The following is a 25124-nucleotide window of genomic DNA, read 5'->3' on the forward strand; positions in this document are numbered from 1 at the left end:
GTATGCAAATATCATATCTGTGAAATTTAGTATAAACAAGAATATTAACCACGTGGTGTAAAGCGACACATACCGTCATACATGTCTCTTCACAACACAGGCAAACTTGTAATTATATCAAAAAGCAGCTAATAAAACAAAACAACATGTCATTACGCTATCATCAAATATACATGCATATATAGTAAGCACAAAAAGCATAAACAAAGCACAATGGTACTTGTAATCAAGCAGAAACACGTGCATGCATGCAACCCAAAACCCAGAATCCAGGCCAGCTTAATTTGTCAAAATCAAAAATTACACCAAAAGTACGCTTTCATTTTACTCACACCCCGCTTTTTGCCAGGTTATCACCAGTTGCTGGTTATCAAAACTGGCAAATACAACTTACAGTGCCGTTTGTGACCCATAGGATGAGCAAGAACCATTCATAAGGGAAAAATGCAAAATCATGAAAAAAACACACAAACATTTCATTTCAAAGAAGTCATAATAAAACCCATCTCTTTGCAACATACTACTAACATAGCGCATAACAGAGTAAATCTCAACTGTTAACCAACCATCCTCATTGTAAAACATGCTAACCCGCTTTCATAGTGACTGTAAAACTTTTTCACAGACACACTGCATTCCTTGCACCAGCCTTTCCATGTGGCCCCTTCAGACCCCCTGCCCTCAAGGCCCTGAGAGCCTGCGGCCCCTCATGGCCCTGGGAGCCTGCGCCCCTTCACAGCCCTGGGAGCCTGCGAGCCCCACATGGTCCCCCCCTCTCCAAAGCCCCTGAGGGCCTGCTTTTTTTTTTTCTTTAGGGCTGGTCAAGAATGCACTACTCAAAAACAAAAACCTTCATGTAACCCATCTAATGTGCAAGCTTGAAATTCTGCTAATCAGAGAAGCTTTTTCACCAAGCAGTCCTTGCTCCATCTGTTCACTTACTTACTCCTAAACCCCCTTCTCACTGACCTTAAGGTCAAATTCTGCCAGGCCTACCGTGTGGGCCCTATATCCTATTTCCTCCCTTAAACTTACAAGACCAGAAACCATTCCTCACTCATTCTAAGCTACAAGATCAACCCTGTTGAAAAACACATGTTATATAAATGACTTCTTTCAGGAATAAAATGCATTTAGTAAAACATTTACTGTGAACAATTTGCAGAACATAACAACATAGCATACCAGCATTATCTTAAATGTTTGCTCCCAGCCTATACAATTACACTCAGTTATCAGCTCCACAAAGATAAAAGACAGAGTAGGCCCTGCCGAAATTTGAATTATCAATCCTGATATTAAACATAAACCTCTACACCGGGCACAGTAACTCACTGAGCTATGAAGAACAACCTCAAATAATAACAACCCACACGTTTTGTAATAGATACAAACATGCATTCTCTGAAAGCCAGAAACACTGCAAGGCTATGGTAAATGACTAGAATGCTTTTTAAAAGGTCCAGTTTAACCTATTTTTGACTTTTGAGTTTGGGGCACTTAAAATTGAAAATCCTACACTTGCATTACATATTAATCATCCTTAGAATGTGCTTTACATGTTGCAAGGAGCAAACATGAGGCATAGGCATGTAATGCCTTAGAAAAATGAGCCTTTACGCCTGCGTCAAGTAAAACCCTAACATGCAAATATCCTAATTAGTCAGTCACACATTAATTTAATCAAGTTTTAATTTTAGGAGGTCATAGTATGAGTATTAAGCTTTCTAAATATCTAAAAACGATTTTGAAAAACACATATTTTTTTTCAAATAATTTTTTCATGTTTAATAATTTATTTCTTGTTTATTTTTTTCAAACCCATTCTGAATTACTAAAACCGCATTTAAAAACCAAACTGCATATTTTGCCTAACAGTGTAGATGTAATCATGTATGAGCCTATGCGCAAAAAGCCTAAGTTAGAACAAGACATATTTTCGCGCCAGAATTTAAAAGAGAACATTTGAGCCACAAACCCAGAAATATACCCCTATTTCTTTTTACTTGTTTCACTCGTTTTAGGAAATGATCAAAAACCCCAATTGAAATGCCTTCCTGTAATACAAAATAATGCAACTTACTTTTGTAACCCTTTAAAACACTTATTCTGAGTTGCTAAATTCAGCCCGTGTTAAACTACCTTCTAATCTCTGGCTGAATCAACATTCCAATGTTTTATGGCCTGTAAAAAAAACACCATCTGCCGTTCTCAAGGCAGGAAGGCAGGGAAAGGCCTGTAAAAGCTGAAACCCAAAACCTTTCAGTCTTGCTGGAAACAGAAAAAAAACATGTGCCACGAAATGCGTTTAAACGTAGCAAAAATTCACTGTTAGCTGAAACTTTAACATTTTACATGTATGAAAATGCATGTAAGCAAAGGAGGGCTACAAATTCGTTTTTCCCTACAGAACACACAATTTAATTTTTTGAGGCCTTTTCATGTTCCTAGTGAATGTAAATTTTAACTTTATCTAATTTAAGCATTTCAACAGTTTGCACATATGTGCCTTTGTTTAGTCTATAATTTAAAAAGCAACATATAGCGATTTTTGCAGGTAACATGGCAAATTACTGCATTCTTATTTAATTTTCACCTAATATCAATTAATGCAACATTTTCCTTAACATACTGAAAACATCAAGAAATCCACATTCACGCATTGAGCTCATTTCACACAGAAACAGAAACTTTTTCAAACATGCAGGACACACAATACAGCGCTTAAAGCATGTCTTTTCATAAATTTGCGCCAACGCTATTTACAAGCAGAAGTTACACTAACAAGAACAGAAACCCCACATTTAAACACACATTGAACCCACAGACCAATACATAGGACTGAAACAAAAAACACGCCACAAACAGATCCTAAACCAAACCAATTGTAAATGCTAGTTGTACGTCATATTTACAAGGAATGTTTGGCAATGATGTTTCAATTCACAAGTTTTCTGACTGGCAGAGCACCAAAAATCGCTCTGCATTCCCCCATTTATAAAAGTGCGCAGAACAAAAGATCTTTACATGTATCATGGCCATATTTTAATTCCCTGAAGATACAATATCACCAAGGAAGAAATATGTTTTCACACCTAAACCTATTTAGGTATCCCTTCTAAGGGAAGCCGGCTCATTTACTTCAAATCACATTATGGTACCGTTCACAAAAGCAACACATTTTAACATGTGAGCTTAACCAAGAACAACAGGCATGCCAAAAATAGTGCAGCGTATACACTACTATCAAAGGTGGAGGAAATATCCTCGCATTACCTGCCTATATGAGTTGCAACACATACATATCAAATCAAATCACATCAAATCATATTCATATCAAATTCTTCGAAGATCAAACGTAGTTCAAAGTAGACAAGTCTATCTCAAATTCAAAATATGCCACAGTAAGCGTTACAAAGGCATTCAAAACTTAGAACAGGCGCAGCAAAATTACTTTTACCAAACAGAAGCTGTCCAAATTCTAACTGCCAAGTCTCATCTAACAGTCTATCTTTTTGTGTTACATTTTAATACTCACGCCAAAAGTGTTCTCAGTCAGGGGGGGTGACATCCTTAGGAGGACCAAAGATCAGGAGAGGCAGAAAACACACACGAGCTGCAGACACAAGGAATCACCAGAGGCGCGCCGTGCACAGCTACCTTCTTGCAGAACCCAGTCCCATGCTGCTCAGCAGTTTTCTGCCTCCTGGCAAGTTGATCACTCCTCCAGATTGTCACCTCTCTGATGAGTCCCTTCGTGGTCGCCAATTGTGGAATTCAAAAACCTTGGAGTCCTTTAAAAGCAATAAGAGGCTGGCACAGAACTCTGAAATATCAAAGGACAGTTTATTACATGAAGTGAGGCTGCGTCGTCCAAAGGCCATGGCAAATGAATGAGGCAGTCTGAGGAAGTCAGAAGGCTGATGCCTTATATACATTTCAGACTTACACAGTAAGCATACATAAAAGGGGGCAGTCTTAGCTCCTGCAAGCACACAAAGAATACCATGTAAGGACATATGGAACCAAGTGGGAGGAGCTAACAGTTTCAGAACGAAGTGAACACATTCCTATGTAAAACTTAATCAGTAACAGATGCAGACTCTACCAGGCATTTCTGAGCATGCGTGGAAGTGGGGGAGGCTAAATATATCCTGTTACTAGGCAGACTTCAAGTGCAGTTAAAAGGAAGGTAGGACAATGCACAAAGTGAGCACATGGCAGCACATGGTAGCCAAGATGGCCTCCAGAAACTAAAATGGCTTCTAAAAAACGGGTAAGATAACTTCTAAATGCGAAATGGCTTCTGCTAACGCTAACCCATTTATGCTAATTTACAACAGGGGGCGCAGCTCAGTGTGAAGAACTTTACTTTATTCACCTGTGACCGGAAGGAGAGGGCAGCAGACGTCACTGACTCATGGACATGAGGCCACCAATGAGGAGGCTGGAGCTGGCCACGTAGCACAGAGATCACAAACCTATCTATTACAGTGGTATGAAGGTGAGGTGCAGCAACACAGCGCTAAGAAGGTGAGGTGCAGCAACACAGCGCTATGAAGGCAAGGCGCAGCAACACAGCGCTATGAAGGCGAGGCGCAGCAACACAGTGCTATGAAGGCGAGGCGCAGCAACACAACGCTAAGAAGGGGAGATGCAGCGCTATGAAGGGGAGGCGCAGCAACACAGCGCTATGAATGTGAGGCTCAGCAACACAGCGCTAAGAAGGTGAGGCACAGCAACACAGCGCTAAGAAGGTGATGCGCAGCAACACAGCGCTATGAAGGTGAGGCGCTGCAACACAGCGCTATGAAGGTGAGGCGCAGCAACACAGTGCTAAGAAGGTGAAGAGCAGCAACACAGCGCTAAGAAGGTGAGGTGCAGCAACTCAGCGCTATGAAGGCGGGGCGAAGCAACACAGCGCTATGAAGGTGAGGCGCAGCAACACAGCGCTAAGAAGGAGAGACGCAGCGCTATGAAGTGGAGGCGCAGCAACACATCGCTATGAAGGTGAGGCTCAGCAACACAGCGCTAAGAAGGTGAGGCACGGCAACACAGCGCTAAGAAGGTGAGGCGCAGCAACACAGCGCTAGGAAGGTGAGGTGCAGCAACACAGCGCTATGAGGGTGAGGCGCAGCAACAGAGCACTATGAAGGTGAGGTGCAGCAACACAGCGCTAAGAAGGTGAGGCGCAGCAACACAGCGCTATGAAAGTGAGGCGCAGCAACCCAGTGCTAAGAAGGTGAGGTGCAGCAACACAGCGCTATGAAGGTGAGGCGCAGCAACAAAGCGCTAAGAAGGTGAGGCGCAGCAACACAGCGCTATGAAGGTGAGGTGCAGCAACACAGCGCTAAGAAGGTGAGGCGCAGCAAAACAGCGCTAAGAAGGTGAGGTACAGCGACACAGCGCTTAGAAGGTAAGGCGCAGCAATACAGCGCTGAGAAGGTGAGGCACAGCAAAACAGCGCTAAGAATTGAGGCGCAGCATCACAGCGCTATGAAGGTGAGGCGCTGCAACACAGCCCTATGAAGGTGAGGTGCTGCAACACAGCGCTATGAAGGAGAGGCTCTGCAACACAGCACTATGAAGGTGAGGTGCAGCAACACAGCGCTAAGAAGGCGAGGCGCAGCAACACAGCGCTAAGAAGGTGAGGCTCAGCAACACAGTGCTAAGAAGGTGAAGCGCAGCAACACAGCTATATGAAGGTGAGGTGCAGCAACACAGCGCTATGAAGGTGAGGCGCTGCAACACAGCGCTAAGAAAGTGAGGCACAGCAACACTGTGCTAAGAAGGTGAAGCGCAGCAGCACAGTGCTAAGAAGGTGAAGCGCAGCAACACAGCGATATGAAGGTGAGGTGCAGCAACACAGCGCTATGAAGGTGAGGCGCTGCAACACAGCGCTAAGAAAGTGAGGCACAGCAACACTGTGCTAAGAAGGTGAAGCGCAGCAGCACAGCTCTAAGAAGGTGAGGCGCTGCAACACAGCACTATGAAGGTGAGGTGCAGCAACAACGCTCTAAGAAGATAAGGGGCAGCAACACAGCTCTATGAAAGTAAGGCATAGCAACACAGTGCTAAGAAGGTGAGGCGCAGCAACATAGCGCTAAGAAGGTGAGGCGCAGCAACACAGTGCTAAGAAGGTGAGGTACAGTGACACAGCGCTTAGAAGGTGAGGGGCAGCAACACAGCACTAAGAAGGTGAGGCGCAGCAACACAGCGCTATGAAGGTGAGGCACTGCAACACAGCGCTAAGAAGGTGAGGCGCAACAACACATCGCTATGAAGGTGAGCAGCAGCAACACAGCGCTATGAAGGTGAGGTGCAGCAACACAGCGCAAAGAAGGGGAGGCGCAGCAACACAGCACTTAGAAGGTGAGGCACAGCAACACAGCGCTATGAAGGTGAGGCACTACAACACAGCGCTATAAAGGTGAGGCACAGCAACACAGCACTAAGAAGGCGAGGCGGAACAACACAGTGCTATGAAGGTGAGGAGCAGCAACACAGCGCTATGAAGGTGAGGCGCAGCAAAACAGCGCTAAGAAGGGGAGGCGCAGCAACACAGCGCTAAGAAGGTGAGGCACAGCAACACAGCGCTATGAAGGTGAGGCACAGCAACACAGTGCTAAGAAGGTGCGGCACAGCAACACAGCGCTATGAAGGTGAGGCGCAGCAACACAGCGCTATGAAGGTGAGGCGCTGCAACACAGCACTATGAAGGTGAGGCGCAGCAACACAGCGCTTAGAAGGTGAGGCACTGCAACACAGCGCTATGAAGGAGGTGAGGTGCAGCAACACAGCACTAAGAAGGTGAGGCGCAGCAACACAGCGCTAAGAAGGTGAGGCGCAAGAACACAGCGGTATGAAGGTGAGGCTCTATGAAGGAGGTGAGGCGCAGCAACACAGCGCTATCTAGAGGGGACATCACATTTATTTGTGTTCTGGCCTCTGCTGGGTTTCCCACAGCCCCACCCCCATTCACCCCCCCATGTCATCCCTTCACAACTCCTTGCAGAAAAGAAAGGGTTAAGTTTACAAGCCCCAGATCACGTGATGCAGCCAAGCTGAGCCCCAACCCATCCAGCATGCCACCCTGCCCAAGTAAACCCACTCGGCCGATCAACCCCCATCATTTATTTATTTATTTTATTTATAAAGTTTTATATAGCGCGGACTAGATCCCTAAGGATATCAGAGCGCTTTACAATTATAGAGAAAGGTAACAATCAGATCATGAATCAAACATGGGTCGTAAAATAATCATAAGATCAAATAGTTCAGACATAACAATGCAATTATAAGTCCAGAGTGGGCAAGGAGGGGCTATGTGATGTAGCGTGGTAATATAAGGGTAGTAAGTGAATAATCATATACAGGAATAATAGTCAATTCTCTAGTGAGCGCGGGACGGGCAAGACAAAGCCACATCACGATTAAAGGGGAGAAATCACAATAATCATGTACAGGAAAAAAATCACTACCAAATAATAATCATATACAAGAATGAATCAGACGATACAATGTCCGATGCATTTCGGGCGGAAGATAAAGTACAAGAAAGGTATATATAATGTCCCTCCTATTAAGGTAAGAACTTCTTCGTGAGGAGTTTTTTTGCTTCCAATTTGACAGCGGCCTTGGAAGAGATCCTCCGAATGTCGGGTGGAAGAGAGTTCCAGATTTTAGGAGCAGATCCAGAGAAAGCTCGGTGGCAAGTTCTTTTTTTGCTGAAGATCCATGGTTTCCGGAGGAGGGGATTGGCGCTCCTTGCGGCTCCACCTCCTCCAGATAGTCCTGGTTCTAGTGCGAGGTCGGTGGGGGTTGAAGTGGAGGCTTTGTGTGGAAGGCGGGCAATCTTCAGATGAATTCTAGCTTCGTACGGGGGACAATTTAGAGATTTTAAAACCGGAGAGATGTGTGCATTCCGCTTGGTGCTCCAAGCCAACCATCCCCCCTCCATGCCAAGAACAGCTCGGGGTCTCCCTGATGCTGCAGTAAGGGGGTGCAGCCTGGTATGGGGGGCTGGGGCTGCAGCTTCCACCTGGAGAATGCACGTGAGGTGGCAATGAAGAGACGACACAGAGAATCAATGCATAATTCAGCTTCATAGACTGATGCCCCGGGGACATCTCCCTCCTGCCTCTCTCAGGGACATCTCCCACGCCCCCCTCCCTCAGAGACATCTCCCTCTCTCCCTTCCTAGAGACATCTCCCATTCCCACCACCTCGGGGAGCTCTCCCTCTCCTCCCGTCCCTCAGAGACATCTCCCACTCCCCTTCCCTCAGAGACATCTCTCGCTCCCCCCTTCCTCAGAGAGATCTCCGGCTCCCCCTCCCTTGAGGAGATTTCTCACTCCCCCCTCCCTCAGAGACATCTCCTTTTCCCCCTACACAGAGACATCTCCTGCTCCCCCCTCCCTCAGAGACATCTCCTGCTCCTCCCTCCCTCAGAGACATCTCCCGCTCCTCCCTCCCTCAGAGACATCTCCCGCTCCCCCTCCCTCAGAGATATCTCCTGCTACCCCCTCCCTCAGAGATATCTCTGCTCCCCCTCCCTCAGAGATATCTCTGCTCCCCCTCCCTCAGAGACATCTCCTGCTCCCCCTCCCTTGAGGACATCTTTCGCTCCCCCCTCCCTCAGAGACATCTCCCGCTTCCCCCCTCAGAGACATCTCCCACTCCCCCTCCCTTGAGGAGATCTCTCGCTCCCCCTTCACAGACATCTCCCGCTCTGCTCCTTCAAAGACATCTCCCGCTCCCCCTCCCTCAGAGACAACTCCTGCTCCCCCCTCCCTCAGAGACATCTCAGCTCCCCCTCCCTCAGAGACATCTCCCACTCCCCCCTCAGAGACATCTTCCATTCCTCCTCCCTCAGAGACATCTCCTGCTCCTCCTCCCTCAGAGACATCTCCCGCTCCCCCTCCCTTGAGGACATCTCCCGCTCCCCCTCCCACTGTGACGTCTCCCGCTCCCCCTCCCTAGAGGACATCTCCCGCTCCCCCTCCCTCGGTGACGTCTCCCGCTCCCCTTCCGTCAGAGACATCTCCCGCTCCCCCTTCCCTCTGAGACATCTCCCGCTCCTCCTCCCTCAGACACATCTCCGGCTCCCCCTCCCTTGAGGAGATTTCTCGCTCCTCCCTCCCTCAGAGACATCTCCTGTTCCCCCTACCCAGAGACATCTCCCATTCCCACTCCCTCGGGGAGCTCTCCCTCTCCTCCCCTCCCTCAGAGACATCTCTGGCCCTTCCTCCCTTGAGGAGATCTCGCGCTACCCACTCCTCCAGAGACATCTACCATTCCCCCTCCCTCAGAGACATCTCCCATTCCCACGTCCTTGGGGACATCGCCTGCTCCTCCCTCCCTCAGAGACATCTCCCGCTCCTCCCTCCCTCAGAGACATCTCCCGCTCACCCTCCCTCAGACTCCCATTCCCCCTCCCTTGAGGAGATCTCTCGCTCTCCCTTCAGAGACATCTCCTGCTCCCCCTCCTTCAGAGACCTCTCCCGCTCCCCCTCCCTCAGAGATATCTCCTGCTACCCCCTCCCTCAGAGATATCTCTGCTCCCCCTCCCTCAGACACATCTCCTGCTTCCCCCTCAGAGTCATCTCCCTCTCCTCCTCCCTCAGAGACATCTCCCACTCCCCCTACCTTGAGGAGATCTCTTGCTTCCCCTTCACAGACATCTCCCGCTCCCCTTCCTTCAGAGACATCTCCCGCTCCCCCTCCCTCAGAGACATCTCCAGCTCCCCCCTCCCTCAGAGACATTTCCACTCCCCCTCCCTCAGAGACATCTCCCACTCCCCCCTCAGAGACATCTCCCGCTCCCCCCTCCCTCAGAGACATCTCCCGCTCCCCCCTCCCTCAGAGACATCTCCCGCTCCCCCTGCCTTGAGGACATCTCTCGCTCCCCCCTCCCTCAGAGACATCTCCCGCTCCCCCTGCCTTGAGGACATCTCCCGCTCCCCCCTCCCTCAGAGACATCTCCCGCTCCTCCTCCCTCAGAGACATCTCCTGCTCCCCCCTCCCTCTGAGACATCTCCCGCTCCTTCTCCGTCTGAGACATCTCCTGCTCCCCCTCCCTTGAGGACATCTCCCACTCCCCCTCCCTCGGTGACATCTCCCGCTCCCCCTCCCTTGTGGACATTTCCCGCTCCCCCTCCCTCGGTGACGTCGCCTGCTCCCCTTCCGTCAGAGACATCGCCCGCTCCCCTTCCGTCAGAGACATCTCCCGCTCCCCCTTCCCTCAGAGACATCTCCCGCTCCCCCCTCCCTCAGAGACATCTCCCTCTCCCCCCTCCCTCAGTGACATCTTCTGCTCCCCCCCAAGATGGAGTCTATCAGTGGATGAAAGGAAGTCTATCAGTGGATGAAATGAGGTCTATCAGTGGATGAAAGGAGGTGTGAAGCCCCCTGGGGGCGAGGGGGGTTAATAGATACAGGAAATCAGAGCGGGTTTGAAAGGGGTTGGGGGGCTCCTGTTTGCCCCTCTCTGCCCTGTTATTGACCTAGTGGGGGTCGGGGGGGGGGGGCTCTGTTACACCAGGTGGAGGCCTTCTACTAGCCTGGCCCAGAAGAAAGGGTGTACCCCCTCGGTGATGGTGCCATTCAAGGTGCAGAGGTGCTCCCAGGTGTCTGCGTTGTAAATGGAGAGCCGCCCACCCTCATAGTCCAGGTAGAGCCCCAGCTTCAGGGGTGGACGTGGGGGCACGAGGGGGGGAGACAAGGCAAAAGCCTCGTAGTGCTCTTTATCCATCTGCCTCACATCCATGGTCACGCCCCCATGGCACTCCAGTGTCTTCCTTCTCAGACCCCTCTCCGTGACCTCCAGTTGCCCATACCCCCCCTCCTCTTGCACTTCCCAGTAATGCCTCCCCGAGGTGAACCCCTTGGGCCTGCCAGTGAATCTCTTGGGATTGTCCGGCCGGGGCTGCGGTCTGTCTGATCGAGTCCACCCGTCCTCAGACAGGATCAGGTCTTCATGAGCCGTGTCTGGATCCAGAGTCACCAGCGCTGCAGAGAGAGGAGAGAGAGTTAATGACACACTGTGTGACCTCAGACAAATCACTGTCTCACCCAGAGACCCCAGCAATGCAGAGAGAGGAAAGAGTTAATGACACACTGTGTGACCTCAGACAAGTCACTGTCTCGCCCAGAGACCCCAGCACTACTGGGGAGAGAGTTAATGACAAACTGTGTGATCTCAGACAAGTCACTGTCCCACCCAGAGACCCCAGCACTGCAGAGAGAGGAGAGAGAGTTGATGACACACTGTGTGACCTCAGACAAGTCACTGTACCGCCCAGAGACCCCAGCACTGCAGAGAGAGGAGGGAGAGGTAATGACACACTGTGTGACCTCAGAGAAGTCACTGTCCCACCCAGAGACTCCAGCGCTGCAGAGAGAGGAGAGAGAGTTAATGACACACTGTGTGACCTCAGACAAGTCACTGTCCCACTCTCAGACCCCACCACTGCAGAGGATGGAGGAGAGAGTTAATGACACACTGTGTGATCTCAGAAAAGTCACTGTCTAGCCCAGGGACCCCAGCACTACTGGGGAGAGAGTTAATGACACACTGTGTGATCTCAGACAAGTCACTGTCCCACCCAGAGACCCCAGCGCTGCAGAGAGAGGAGAGAGAGTTAATGACACACTGTGTGACCTCAGACAAGTCACTGTCCAACCCAGAGACCCCAGCACTGCAGAGAGAGGAGAGAGTTAATGACACACTGTGTGACCTCAGACAAGTCACTGTCCCACCCAGAGACAACAGCACTGCAGAGAGAGGAGAGAGAGTTAATGACACACTGTGTGACCTCAGACAAGTCACTGTCCAACCCAGAGACCCCAGCACTGCAGAGAGAGGAGAGAGTTAATGACACACTGAATGACCTCAGACAAGTCACTGTCCCACCCGGAGACCCCAGCACTGCAGAGAGAGGAGAGAGAGTTAATGACACACTGTATGACCTCAGACAAGTCACTGTCCCACCAGAGACCCCAGTGCTGCGGAGATAGGAGAGAGAGTTAATGACATACTGTGTGACCCCAGACAAGCCACTGTCCCGCCCAGAGACCCCAGCACTGCAGAGAGAGGAGAGAGAGTTAATGACACACTGTGTGACCTCAGACAAGTCACTGTCCCGCACAGAGACCCCAGCACTGCAGAGAGAGGAGAGAGAGTTAATGACATACTGTGTGACCTCAGACACATCACTGTCCCACTCAGAGACCCCAGCACTGCAGAAAGAGGAGAGAGTTAATGACACACTGTGTGACCTCAGACAAGTCACTGTCCCACCCAGAGACTCCAGCACTGCAGAGAGAGGAGATGCTCCATCCATCACAGGTGCTGATGCTCCTTGCACCTGAGGTGCTGATGCTTCCTTCACCTGAGGTGCTGATGCTCCCTCCACCTAAGGTGCTGATGCTCCCTCCACCCCAGGTGCTGATGCTCCCTCCATCCCATGTGCTGATGCTCCCTCCACCCCAGGTGCTGATGCTCCCTTCACCCCAGATGCTGATGCTCAGTCTACCCCAGGTGCTTATGCTCCCTCCACCCCAGGTGCTGATGCTCCCTCCACCCCAGGTGCTGATGCTCCCTCCATCCCATGTGCTGATGCTCCTTCCACCCCTGGTGCTGATGCTTCCTCCACCCCAGGTGCTGATGCTCCCTCCATCCCATGTGCTGATGCTCCTTCCACCCCTGGTGCTGCTGCTTCCTCCACCTGATGTGCTGATGCTCCCTCCAACCCAGGTGCTGATGCTCCTTCCACCCCTGGTGCTGCTGCTTCCTCCACCTGATGTGCTGATGCTCCCTCCATCCCAGGTGCTGATGCTCCCTCCACCTGGGTGCGTATGCACCCTCCACCCCAGGTGCTGATGCTGCCTCCATCCCAGGTGCTGATGCTCCCTCCACCCCTGGTGCTGATGCTCCCTCCACCCCAGGTGCTGATGCTCCCTCCATCCCAGGTGCTGATGCTCCCTCCAGCCCGGTGCTGATGCTCCCTCCACCCAAGGTGCTGATGCTCCCTCCAGCCATGGTGCTGATGCTCCCTCCCCCCAGGTGCTGATATTCCCTCCACCTCTGGTGCTGATGCCCCCTCCATCCCAGTTGCTGATGCTCCCTCCACCTGGGTGCTGATGCACCCGCCACCCCAGGTGCGGATGCTCCCTCCATCCCAGGTGCTGATGTTCCCTCCACCCCTGGTGCTGATGCTCCCTCCACCCCAGGTGCTGATGCTTCCTCCATCCCAGGTGCTGATGCTCCCTCCATCCCGGTGCTGATGCTCCCTCCACCCAAGGTGCTGATGCTCCCTCCACCCAAGGTGCTGATGCTCCCTCCACCCCAGGTGCTGATGCTCCCTCCATCCCAGGTGCTGATGCTCCCTCCACCCCAGGTGCTGATGCTCCCTCCACCCCTGGTGCTGATGCTCCCTCCACCCCAGGTGCTGATGCTCCCTCCATCCCATGTGCTGATGCTCCCTCCATCCCGGTGCTGATGCTCCCACCACCCAAGGTGCTGATGCACCCTCCACCCATGGTGCTGATGCTCCCTCCACCCTAGGTGCTGATGCTCCCTCCACCCCAGGTGCTGATGCTCCCTCCACCTCTGGTGCTGATGCCCCCACCATCCCAGGTGCTGATGCTCCCTCCATCTGGGTGCTGATGCTCCCTCCACCCCAGGTGCTGATGCTCCCTCCATCCCATGTGCTGATGCTCCCTCCACCTGAGGTGCTGATGCTCCCTCCATCCCATGTGCTGATGCTCCCTCCACCTGAGGTGCTGATGCTCCCTCCACCTGAGGTGCTGATGCTCCCTCCACCCACGGTGCTGATGCTCCCTTCGGCATAAAGTCAAAATATTGAGTAAAAAATATAGAATTACATTAATATCGAATAAAAAATATAGAATCGACAGAATATTGAATGGACAGAACATAGACAACAAAAATATCGAATGTAATGGACAAAATATCGAATGGACAGAATATAGACAACAAAAATATCGAATTTGAGGTAAGTAAGTTAATATCGAATTACATAAATGATAGAAAATCAAAATATCGAAGTATTTAATATAGAAGTAAAATATATCAATTTTTTAATAACATCGAATTTATTAAAGTGTTTTTTTTGTTAGTATATGTGTGAAAAGTGTATATTTATTTTACAATTTATTTTAAGTAATGAATGTTATGGTATTTAATTTTTGCGTAATTTAATTCTGTAGCGGGTTGTGGGTTTATAGGGGAATAGGGTGGTAAGTAATTTAATTATACCTGATTAAATTTTTTAATTTATTTATTGGTATTTATCTTGAATTAATTGGTAATTAATTTTTAATTGGTAATTAGTCAAATTTTAATTGGTAATTAATTTTTATTATTTGATTAATTGATAATTATGTTAATTTTATTAATTTATTTTCTGTAGCGGGTTGTGGGTTTATAGGGGAATAGGGTGGGACGTAATTTAATTATAATTGATTAAATGCTTCAATTTATTTATGGGTATTTATCTTGAATTAATTGTTAATTAATTTTTAATTGGTAATTAATTAAATTATAATTTGTAATTCATTTTTATTCATTGATTAATTGATAATTATGATATTTTTATTAGCTTATTTACCTTAGCGGGTTGTGGGTTTATAGGGGAATAGGGTGTGAAGTAATTTAATTGTTATTAATTACATTTTTAAATGTATTTATTGGTATTATTGGGGCGGACTGTTAGAGAAAGGTGGGCAAGGCGGATGCGTCGAGAGCTACGTTTTTTTAAAAAGTAAGAAAGATTGTAATTATCCTAAAGAAGGATCGTAATCATTGTAAATCATTGTAAAGGAAGATCATAATTATTTTAAACCATCACTGCACAGACAGAAGCACATTTTTAAACCGTGAGCACTAACTCGACACTTCGAGGGAGGTGGGCGTTTGAGCGGTCCCGGCCTCCTTGATAAAAACGGATGTTACACAAGACGTGCAGCGGACGTGCGCAGCGGGCGCGCCGCCGGCGGCAAGCCCGTCTGCGCCGGACCGGGCCCAGGGCCCTGGCAAAATGAAAGTTTGGAAGGTCAGAGGAGGATAGCATACTCAAGGGATGACCTAATGAGACTGAACAAACCTATCTTGCAGAACTGTAAAAAGATTGTGAATATTGAGGGGAAGGTTCTAAAATGCCAACACTGCAACTTCAACCCCACTTACAAGAATCATCCTTACAATCCAATCAGAAAATGGACACTAATGCTACTAAATTGCCGGTCTATGTTGAAACATAAATATGAAATCCATGGCATCTTAAAAGAAGGAAATTCAGATACACTATTCCTTACAGAAACCTGGCTAAATGACAGTTCAGACCCTGACATCATAGATTCACTCCCGGAGGGTTATGAGATCCAAAGGCAAGATAGAGAACTTACAGGAGGGGGAATCGCTATAATTCATAAAGCCTCCCTGAAGTGCAGTATAACAGAATCAAAGATAAAGAACTGTGAATCACTGTTATTCAAACTCATTGCTGCCGATGATGTGACAATAGCAGGCGTTTTAATATACCGCCCACCAGGTCCAGCTACACAGTTTATAGAAAGCCTAGGTGAAAAGACGATGCAGCCAGCCCTACGCTATGAAAAGTTTCTTATACTTGGCGATCTAAACTTACATTTTGATAAGAAAGAAAACAAGGAAGTTCAAACATTATGTAGTGATCTAAGGGCAAAGAATCAACTTCAACAGGTGAAGAGCGCAACTCACCAAGGGGGCCACACCCTTGATCCCATTTTTACCAACCAAGAGGATTTAAAAGTAGAGACACCTCGGCCGATACCTTGGACAGACCACTATCTAATCCCTTTTTCAATAGCTGTGCCCAGAGTAAGGGCAGAGGGGTCCAGTATAAAAACGACACATAGAAAATGGTCAAGTTTTGACCCTAACACCTTTGCACAAGCACTGGGGGAAAACAAACCAGTTTTAGGAAAAGATATAAACATGGCCAATGATCAGTTTGAGGAATGGATAACAGATGCTATTGATAAGATAGCACCATGGAACACTAAGAATCCTAAGAGACATGGTATAATGAGAGCAAAGAAAGAGTGCAAGAAGCTAGAGCGAAAGTGGCGTGAAAACTTCTGTAACATGGCCAAAAAAGAGCTAAAAAAGAGCTAGAAAAGTATCATGCACTAATTAAGGAAACGAGGTGCGAATTCTTCACAGTAAAGATAGAAAGCGCGAGAAGCTCCTCAAAGGAAATGTTTTATACTAAAATCGCTGAAAAGCTATGAAAACCATAAGAAGGAGGAAACGTCCTCAGTGGAAAATTACAATAAAATTGCAGAATACTTTGAAGGAAAGGTAGCCAAAACATTCTGAAGTTTCCCAAGTGAAGCGCGAGAGGAGAATAATGTAGGACCCAGGAAGGAGTTTTCAGGAGAAAGACTCAAGGAATTTAAAATGGTTGAACTGAACGAACTTAGAGTAATTGCTAAAGAAATTAAATCAGGATCTCCGTTAGATCCAGCTCGTCCAGACAAATTACTGATGGGAACAGACATTATTATACCATTCATCTCGGATTTAATCACCACCTCCTTTTAGAATGGGGAATTCCCTAACAAATGGAAGCAAGCAATAGTACGTCCACTGAAAAAGAAACCATCTATAGACCCAGCAGTTCTAGAAAACCTAAGACCTATATCGCTGCTGCCGTATATCGCAAAAGATTGTGGAGAAACTAGTAAATAAACAGTTAACAGCCCATATACAAGAAAATGGCCATTTACACCAATCTCAATCCGGCTTCAGAGCTGCCCACTCCACAGAGTCAGCTTTGCTATTGGCTACGGACACAATGAGACAATGGGTGGATGAGGGGCAGACAGCTGCAATAATCCTACTGGACTTAAGTGTGGCTTTCGATACCATCTCACACAAGCTGCTTTTGCACAGACTAGAAGAGTGCGTTGTAGAAGACCGTGCTTTACGATGGCTGACCTCCTTTCTATCGTCACGAAGTTTCCAAGTACTACAACAATCGCAAACATCAAAAAGTGTGGCACTATCCCAGGGAGTCCCAGAGGGGTCAATCCTGAGCCCCACGCTTTTCAACCTATATGTGGCACCTTTGGCAGAACTGGTGGAAACCATCAGGTAAACATCGTATCATTTGCTGATGATATACAGCTGATTGTAACACTTTCCAGAAACAACAATCAGAAAGCGCTCAACTTCTCGAGATGCTTGGAGGATGTGGCTAAATGGATGTCCAATCATTGCCTGAAGCTGAATGGAACAAAAACAGAGGTGATGATAGTGGGGAAAACCCCTAACATATGGTCCTCTGCGTGGTGGCCTGAAGCACTGGGTCCCGTCCCCACACCAAAAACAGAGGTTAAAAATGTGGGTGTCTGGCTAGACACTAAACTATCCTTTGATGCCCAGATACGAAAGGTAGTGGGCAATTGCTTTGGTACACTAAAAACGTTGAGGAATATACTGGACCTACTTCCATCCAGCACTAGGAAAACCATAGTACACACCCTAGTAATCTCCCAATTAGATTATGGGAATGTATTATACCTGGGAGCGACAAAAAAGGGGCTAGCCAGGCTTCAGGTAGTACAGAATGCAGCAGCTCGGTTGGTACTGAGCCTCCCCAAAAGAGCATCTGCAAAAAAAGCTTTGAAGGACTTACACTGGCTACCGGTAGAAAAAAAGAGTACAATTTAAGACACTGTGCTACTGCCAAAATATCCTTGCGAAAAAAGGACCACAATACCTGCACCCTCTAATAGTACACTACATTCCCGGCCGCAAGCTGCGATCTGAAGGAAGGGCGCATGTAAAAATCCCCAGAATACGGACCACTAGAATGGGGTCAAGGTCCATTAGACACATGGCGGCAAAAAAATGGAATAAGCTCCCTGAAACTCTAAGAGTGGAACAATGTGAAACCACATTCAGGAAAAAGCTGAAAACTGTGCTCTTCTCCTCTGTACAATGATACAATCAGTGACAGGCTTACCACCCCCTGAAGTTCTGGTAGGTGCCGCACCAAGCTGCTAGCAATTAGTCCACTTAGCGTGGGGACACGCCGGGTGGCGTAACCATGAGCTTTAGAAACGAATAAATAAATAAATAAATACATTTATTTTTAATTATTTGTTAATTATTTTTCATTTGCTAATTAATTAATTGTCAATTGGTAATTAATTTGTATTAATAGGTAATGATTATTAATAAGTCATTTTTATTTTTATTTTTATTTGATTAATTATTATATTATATTAAATTTGTAATTTCTGTAATTAATTTTTAATTGTTATTAATATTTTTTTTTAAATTAATACTGTTGCACTCACTGGAGTGGGAATAGTAATTTTTTCCCCTACCCTATCCAACGCTTTCCCTACTGTTGCACTCTCTGGAGTTTAAATAGTGATTTTTACCCCTACGCTATCCAATGCTTTCCCTACTGTTGCACTCTCTGGAGTAGGAATAGTAATTTTCACCCCTACGCTATCCAACGCTTTCCCTTTTGTAGCACTCTTTGGAGTGGGAATAGTATTTTCTACCCCTACGCTATCCAACGCTTTCCCTACTGTTGCACTCACTGGAGTGGGAATAGTAACTTGTTACCCTCCCGCTATCCAACGCTTTCCCTACTGTTGCATTCTTTGGAGTGGGAATAGTAATTTTGACCCCTACGCTATCCAACGCTTTACCTACTGTTGCCCTCTCTGGTGTGGGAATAGTAATTTTTACTCTTTCCCCTATCCTACGGTAGCAATATTTTATATTTTTGATTAATATTACATATATATATATATATATATATATATATATATATATATATATATATATATATATATATATATGCATCTATAAATCAATTTGTATGTTTATTTTACTTACTTTAATTATTTATTAATTTTAAATTAATTTTAAGGTTATTTAAGTATTTTCAGTATGTTTAAGTTAATTATATTTCTTATTTAATTAATTTTTAATTACTTTAAAGCATTTTTAAAAATTCGATATTTTGACTGTATTTTTTACAACGAGATTTGTGATTCGATATTTTTGTACTCACCTGTTTGGAAAGAGGAAGTCAATATTTTTGTATTCTATATTTTTCACTCGATATTTAGGTAGTTCTATATTTTTGTCATTGATATTGTTTCAGTGATCCGCTCCCTTCATCAGAGGTGCTGGTGCTCCCTCCACCCCAGGAACAGATGCTCCCTCCACCCCAGATGCTGATGCTCCCTCCACTCCGGGTGCTGATGCTCCCTCCACCCCAGGTGCAGATGCTCCCTACACTCCGGGTGCTGATGCTCCCGCCACCCCAATGGCTGATGTTCCCTTGTCCCATGTTTTTTTAAAATGTTTTCCACTCTCCATGCCATCTACTGATGTGCCCTCCACGTAGGAGCCCGGTGACCCTTACTCTTGTGTTTATGCACCCCTCATTCCAGGGGTGGATGTACCCTCCAATCTCCAGTACTGATGTGCCTCTTGAAGCATTGGGTTAAACCCTAAACCTGGCTCTTAATCACTCTCCACTCCATCCACTGATGTGCCCTCCAGTAGAGGGGTGCCTCTTACTCTGTAGCTCATGTGCCCCCCCCAGTCATGTTATTGATGAGTCCTCTAGCCCCAAGGAGTTATGTCCCCTCCATCTCACATGCTGGTGTTCCCTTCTGTCCAGGTGCTGATGTTTCCAAGCCCAGGTGTTGCAGTGCCCCCTTTCTCACTGTCAATCTGCACCCCGCTGTGGGTGCAGATATGCCCCCTTGTTACAGGCAGTAATAGGTCCTCCACCCCAAGAGGGGTTGTGCACCACACATGCAAGCTGATGAGCCCTCCCCCAAGGTGCTGATATATATATATAGGTTTACACATTGTAAATACTCTCTAATACACTTTATTTCATAAATATAGTGAACTACAGTGTATTTAAAAAGGTTGACATATTTAATTATTTAAAAATAAACAACGCAGTACTGCAGTAGGAGCTAAAAATTACTGCTCAACTAAAAAAAATTACCAAAAAAGGGAAACATTTACGCTACTCCGTTATACACCACTCCACTCTATGCAGTTCCACCATATGATATTCTACTCTATGCCGCATCATTGTACAGCACTCCCCTCTATACCAATACACTCAATGCTAATACCCTCTACGCAACTCCACTCTAATCTGCTACACGTTGTACGATAATCCACTGTATGCCACTCCACTGTACGCCACTCCTCTGTACGCCACTCCACTGTCCGCCACTTCTCTATGGCACTCCAATGCATTCAACTCCACTCTAATCTGCTACACTTTGTACTATAATCCACTGTACGCCACTCCACTTTACGCCACTCCACTGGACGCAATTCCTCTGTATGCCACTCCACTGTACGCCACTCCTCTATGGCACTCCAATGCATGCAACTCCACTCTAATCTGCTACACTTTGTACTATAATCCACTGTACGCCACTCCACTGTACACCACTCCACTGTACGCCACTCCATTGTACGCAACTCCTCTGTATGCCACTCCACTGTACGCCTCTCCTCTAAGGCACTCCAATGCATGCAACTCCACTCTATGTTGCTAGATTATACGCTATCCCATTGGACGTCTTTCGACTGTATGTCACTCAATTGTATGGTATTCACTGTGTGCCACTCAAGTCTAGGCCACTCCACTGTACGCCACTCCTCTATGGCACTCCAATGCATGTAACTCCACTCCATTTCGCTAGATTATACTCTGTCTCATTGAACGTCCTTCGACTGTATGTCAATCAGTTGTATGGTAATCCACTCTACCATACTCCACTGTGTGCCACTCCAGTCTACGCCACTCCACTGTACCCCACTTCACTCTATGCTAATACATTCTATACTATTGCACTTTACTCCACTCTACAGTATGCCACAGTATTTTGGTCAAGGATACTCTGACCTGCAGATCAGAACCCCTCACCTCAGCCCTTGATCCCTATCAGGCTTTATATTTTTCTATGAACTTTACTCACACTGAGAGTTTCTCGAGGATTTTGTGTTATAGACCTCCCGGCCCCAGGGCCTCGTTTAGTGATGATTTTAGTAATCACCTTAAATCTTATCTTGAGCGCACACATTTTACGCTTCTTGACGATTTTAATTTCCATTTACAAAATGGTGCAAATAATGATACCCATACTTTGTTAGAATGTATGAAGGGTTATGGCTTCACTCAATTAGTGAACACCTCTACTCATGTTGCGGGCCACACCCTTGACGGGCTCTTTTCGAATGATGATCGAATCCTGGTCGGCGCGCCCTTTCCCCTCTCTTGGTCCGGCCATTTCGCAGTTCCTTTTGCTCTTAGGGCTATTTCCCTAGATAACACTCAGAGCACAGGGCTGAAAACGGTTGAAAAACGAAACCTTACCCGGATTACCAACAAGGCAGTCATGACTGCTTTGGGGGATTTCCATCAACCAGACCCTCACAATGCAGACACGGTGGCAGTAAATCTTTCTAATAAAATTACTGCTGTGATGGACTCTCTCGCCCCCATAAAATTGTGCTACTCGGCCAGAAAAACTCCTTCCGCTCCTTGGTTTCCCGACCGACTTCGAAATATGGGACAAGAGTGTAGAAGGAAAGAAAGATACAGGCGGAAGGACCTGGCACCCTCAGGCAGGGATTCCCATAAGCAATGTCTGAAGGCATACAAAGCAGCCATAATGGAGGAAAAGGAAAAATACTACTCAAAGATCACTGGGGATATTACTACTCCCAAGGAGCTCTTTAAAATCTTTAACTCCCTAGTGGCCCCGATAGTCTCGGATAAAGTTGAACCGTCACAGGAGCTCTGTGATCATTTATCCTCCTTTTTCTGCTCTAAAATCTCAGAAATTTATGATCAGCAGCAACTTCTTAATGCCAATCAGGTATTGGATGCCCTCGCCAAAGTTTGCCTGAAAAGCTCTTTCAACAGTGTGACCTCAGCAAGTTTTTGCACCTTTCCAACGTCATCACCCATATCGGTAAACCTCTTGCTTGAAGGTATTAAGTACAGGTCAACCTTGGATCCCTGTCCTCTCAAAGTTGTAAAAATAGCTAAAGAGGCCTTGACCCGGCATCTCACAATGATTTTGAACTTAGCCATATCATCGGGCCAATATCCTTTGACCTGGAAGGCTGCGGTGGTTAGGCCCATCCTCAAAAAACCCTCCCTAGATTCACTAAATCTAAAACACTTTCATACTATTTCCCTGCTGCCTCTCCCTGCACAGATTCTTGAATCCCATCTGAACTTTCATCTGAGTGCTTACCGGAGGGACTACAATATCCTGGATGGTTCCCAACATGGCTTCAGACGGGGCAAAGCACGGAGATGACTCTTACCATGGTGTTGGACAATATACGAGTTCAGGTGGATGCAGGGCATACCACCCTCCTCATTTTACTCAACCTCACTGCTGCGTTCGACACCCGGTCCCCTCTGAGACTGGTGGAGTGCCTCAGACAGATTGGGGTTGGCGGCCTGGCCCTGGACCTCCTCGCCTCTTTTCTTAGTCAGCGGTCTCAAACCGCTAGATTGGGCGACTTTTACTCTGAGTCCTGCCCCCTTGTCTGCGATGTGCCTCAGGGCTCGTCTCTGAGCCCCATCCTTTTTAATATCTATGTGGCCCCGTTGGCAAGGGTGGTGCAATCTTTTGGACTTGGGGTGCTGTCCTATGCGGATGACATGCAGATCATGGTCTATATCACCCAAAAGTCTAGGGAGGCTGCGCATAACTTTACGAACTGTATGACCGCTGTCTCCACATGGATGGTTCAAAATTACCTCAAACTTAACGGTGAGAAGACGGATGTCTTGATCTTCCGGGACAGATCTGACATCTGGTACAGTAAACGGTGGCCCATCTCCCTGGGTTCCTGTCCCACTCCTATCTCCCAGTGGAATAATCTTGGAGTGGTGCTTGATGACGGCCTTTCCATGTCTCGCCAGGTCTCCAAAACAGTTGCTACTTGTTTTGGACTTATCCAAGTGATAAGAAAGATCTCTCAGGTTTTGTCCACGGAAGCCCGAAAAAAAGGTCGTTGTTTCCCTAATTTTGGCCAGGTTGGACAATTGCAATGCTCTTTATCTGGGAATTGATAAGGGCCAGTTGCGCCGCATACAGTGGGTACAAAACGGCGCTGCTAGGCTGGTACTGGATCTTCCCAAGCGTTATTCGGCCTCTTCTGCTCTCAGTTCATTGCATTGGCTTCCAGTGGAACGTAGAGTCCTGTTTAAGACTCTTTACCTCACCCATAATGCATACTATGGACAGGGCCCTGTGGGCATAAAGAATATTTTCCACAGGTATGCCCCTGCTAGGAATCTCAGGTCAGCCAATAAAAATCTGCTCGAGGTTCCTAGATTTAAAAATACAAGATGGGGAGATTAGCTTTTTCACGTGCTGCGGCTAAGGTGTGGAACGCTCTCCCCGTTTCCCTTTCGGGTCAAAAAGTTCACTCAATCTTTCGCAAGACCCTTAAGACCTGGATGTTTCCTGTCAAACAAAACTGAGTCTTTTAAGAGCGCCTTGATGCCCTTGGGCTTAGTTCACGCTTTACAAATACTCTTTCATTCATTCATTCATTCACTGTACACCAGTACACGCTACACACTCCAGTCTACACTATTAGACTGTATGAAACTCAACTCTACACCACTCTACTGTACAGTATTCCACTCTACCACACTCCACTTTCCACCGACACAGTGGGCCCGATTCACAGAATGAACTTAAGACTAAATCCTAAACTTACTACTATTTGGTATTCACAGAATGCGCTTACTACTTTCGGGATTCACAGAGTGAACTTACTACTTTCGGGATTCACAGAATGAACTTACTACTTTCGGTATTCACAGAATAGATTTAAGACTACTAACTTTACGTCCGCACTCGGGCCGTAAATTCCGGCTCGGAGGCGGATTTTCCGGCCCAGAGGCGGAGTTTCTGGCTTGGGGGCAGAGCTTGCGGCCCGGAGGCGGAGCTTGCGGCCCGGAGACAGAGCATGCGGCCCAGAGGTGGAGATTTCCGCCATGGCTAAATCCCCACCTCTGAGCCAGATGTTCCGCCTCCAAGCCGCAAGCTCCGCCTCCGGGCCGCAAGCTCCACCTCTGGGCCGCAAGCTCTGCCCCCAAGCCGGAAGCTCCGCCTCCGAGACGGAATTCACGGCCCGAGTGCAGACTTAAAGTTAGTAGTCTAAGATCTATTCTGTAAATACCGAAAGTGTTAAGTTCATTCTGTGAATCCCGAAAGTAGTAAGTTCACTCTGGAATCCCGAAAGTAGTAAGTGCATTCTGTGAATGCCAAATAGTAGTAAGTTTAGAATTTAGTCTTAAATTCATTCTGTGAATCAGGCCCAGTCTTCTTATCTCCATTATACACCACTCCACTGTAAGCTACTTCTTTTTACGCTACTCCACTCTACTCCACACCACTGTATACCACAACACTGTATGCTATTCCACTGCATAACACTCCACTGTACCTTACTCCACTCTACACCACTCTAGTGTATGCCACTCCATTCAATGCCACTCCATTATACACTATTGCATTATACACCACTCCACTGTACCATACTCCACTCTACACCACTCTAGTGTATGCCACTCCATTGAATGCCACTCCATTATACACTATTGCGTTATACACCACTCCACTGTATGCTTTTCTACTCTACTCCACTCCACTCCATTCCGCTGTACGCCACCCCTGTCCACGCGCTCCACTGTATGCTTTTCTACTCTACTCCACTCCACTCCACTCCGCTGTATGCCACTTCACTGTATGCTATTCTACTCTACTCCACTCCACTTCGCTGTACGCCACCCCAGTCCACGCCACTGCACTGTACGCCACTTCACTGTATGCTGTTATACTCTACGCTATTCCACTGTACGACACTGAACACTACGCCACTCCACTCTACCCTATTACACTGTATGTAACTCCACTGTACACCACTCCACTGTATGGTTTTCCACTGGACCACACTGCACTATATGACACTCCAGTCTATGGCACTCCACAGTACACTATTCCACTGTACTTCA

The 25124-nt window shown here is 47.2% G+C and overlaps 1 protein-coding gene across 1 annotated transcript in view; it reads right to left on the reverse strand.

Moving 5' to 3' along the window:
- Nucleotides 1-10534: 10534 nt before the first annotated feature.
- Nucleotides 10535-25124, reverse strand: part of LOC147700512 (zinc-binding protein A33-like) — a 110501-nt gene continuing 95911 nt past the window's right edge. The window contains exon 5 of the mRNA XM_086928433.1: nucleotides 10535-11010. Within this exon, the coding sequence (XP_086784559.1) occupies nucleotides 10535-11010 (476 nt within the window). The remainder of the gene's footprint in view (nucleotides 11011-25124) is intronic.

The sequence above is a fragment of the Lissotriton vulgaris genome, chromosome 7, assembly GCF_964263255.1.
Source record: "Lissotriton vulgaris chromosome 7, aLisVul1.2, whole genome shotgun sequence".
Taxonomy (NCBI): Eukaryota; Metazoa; Chordata; class Amphibia; order Caudata; family Salamandridae; genus Lissotriton; species Lissotriton vulgaris.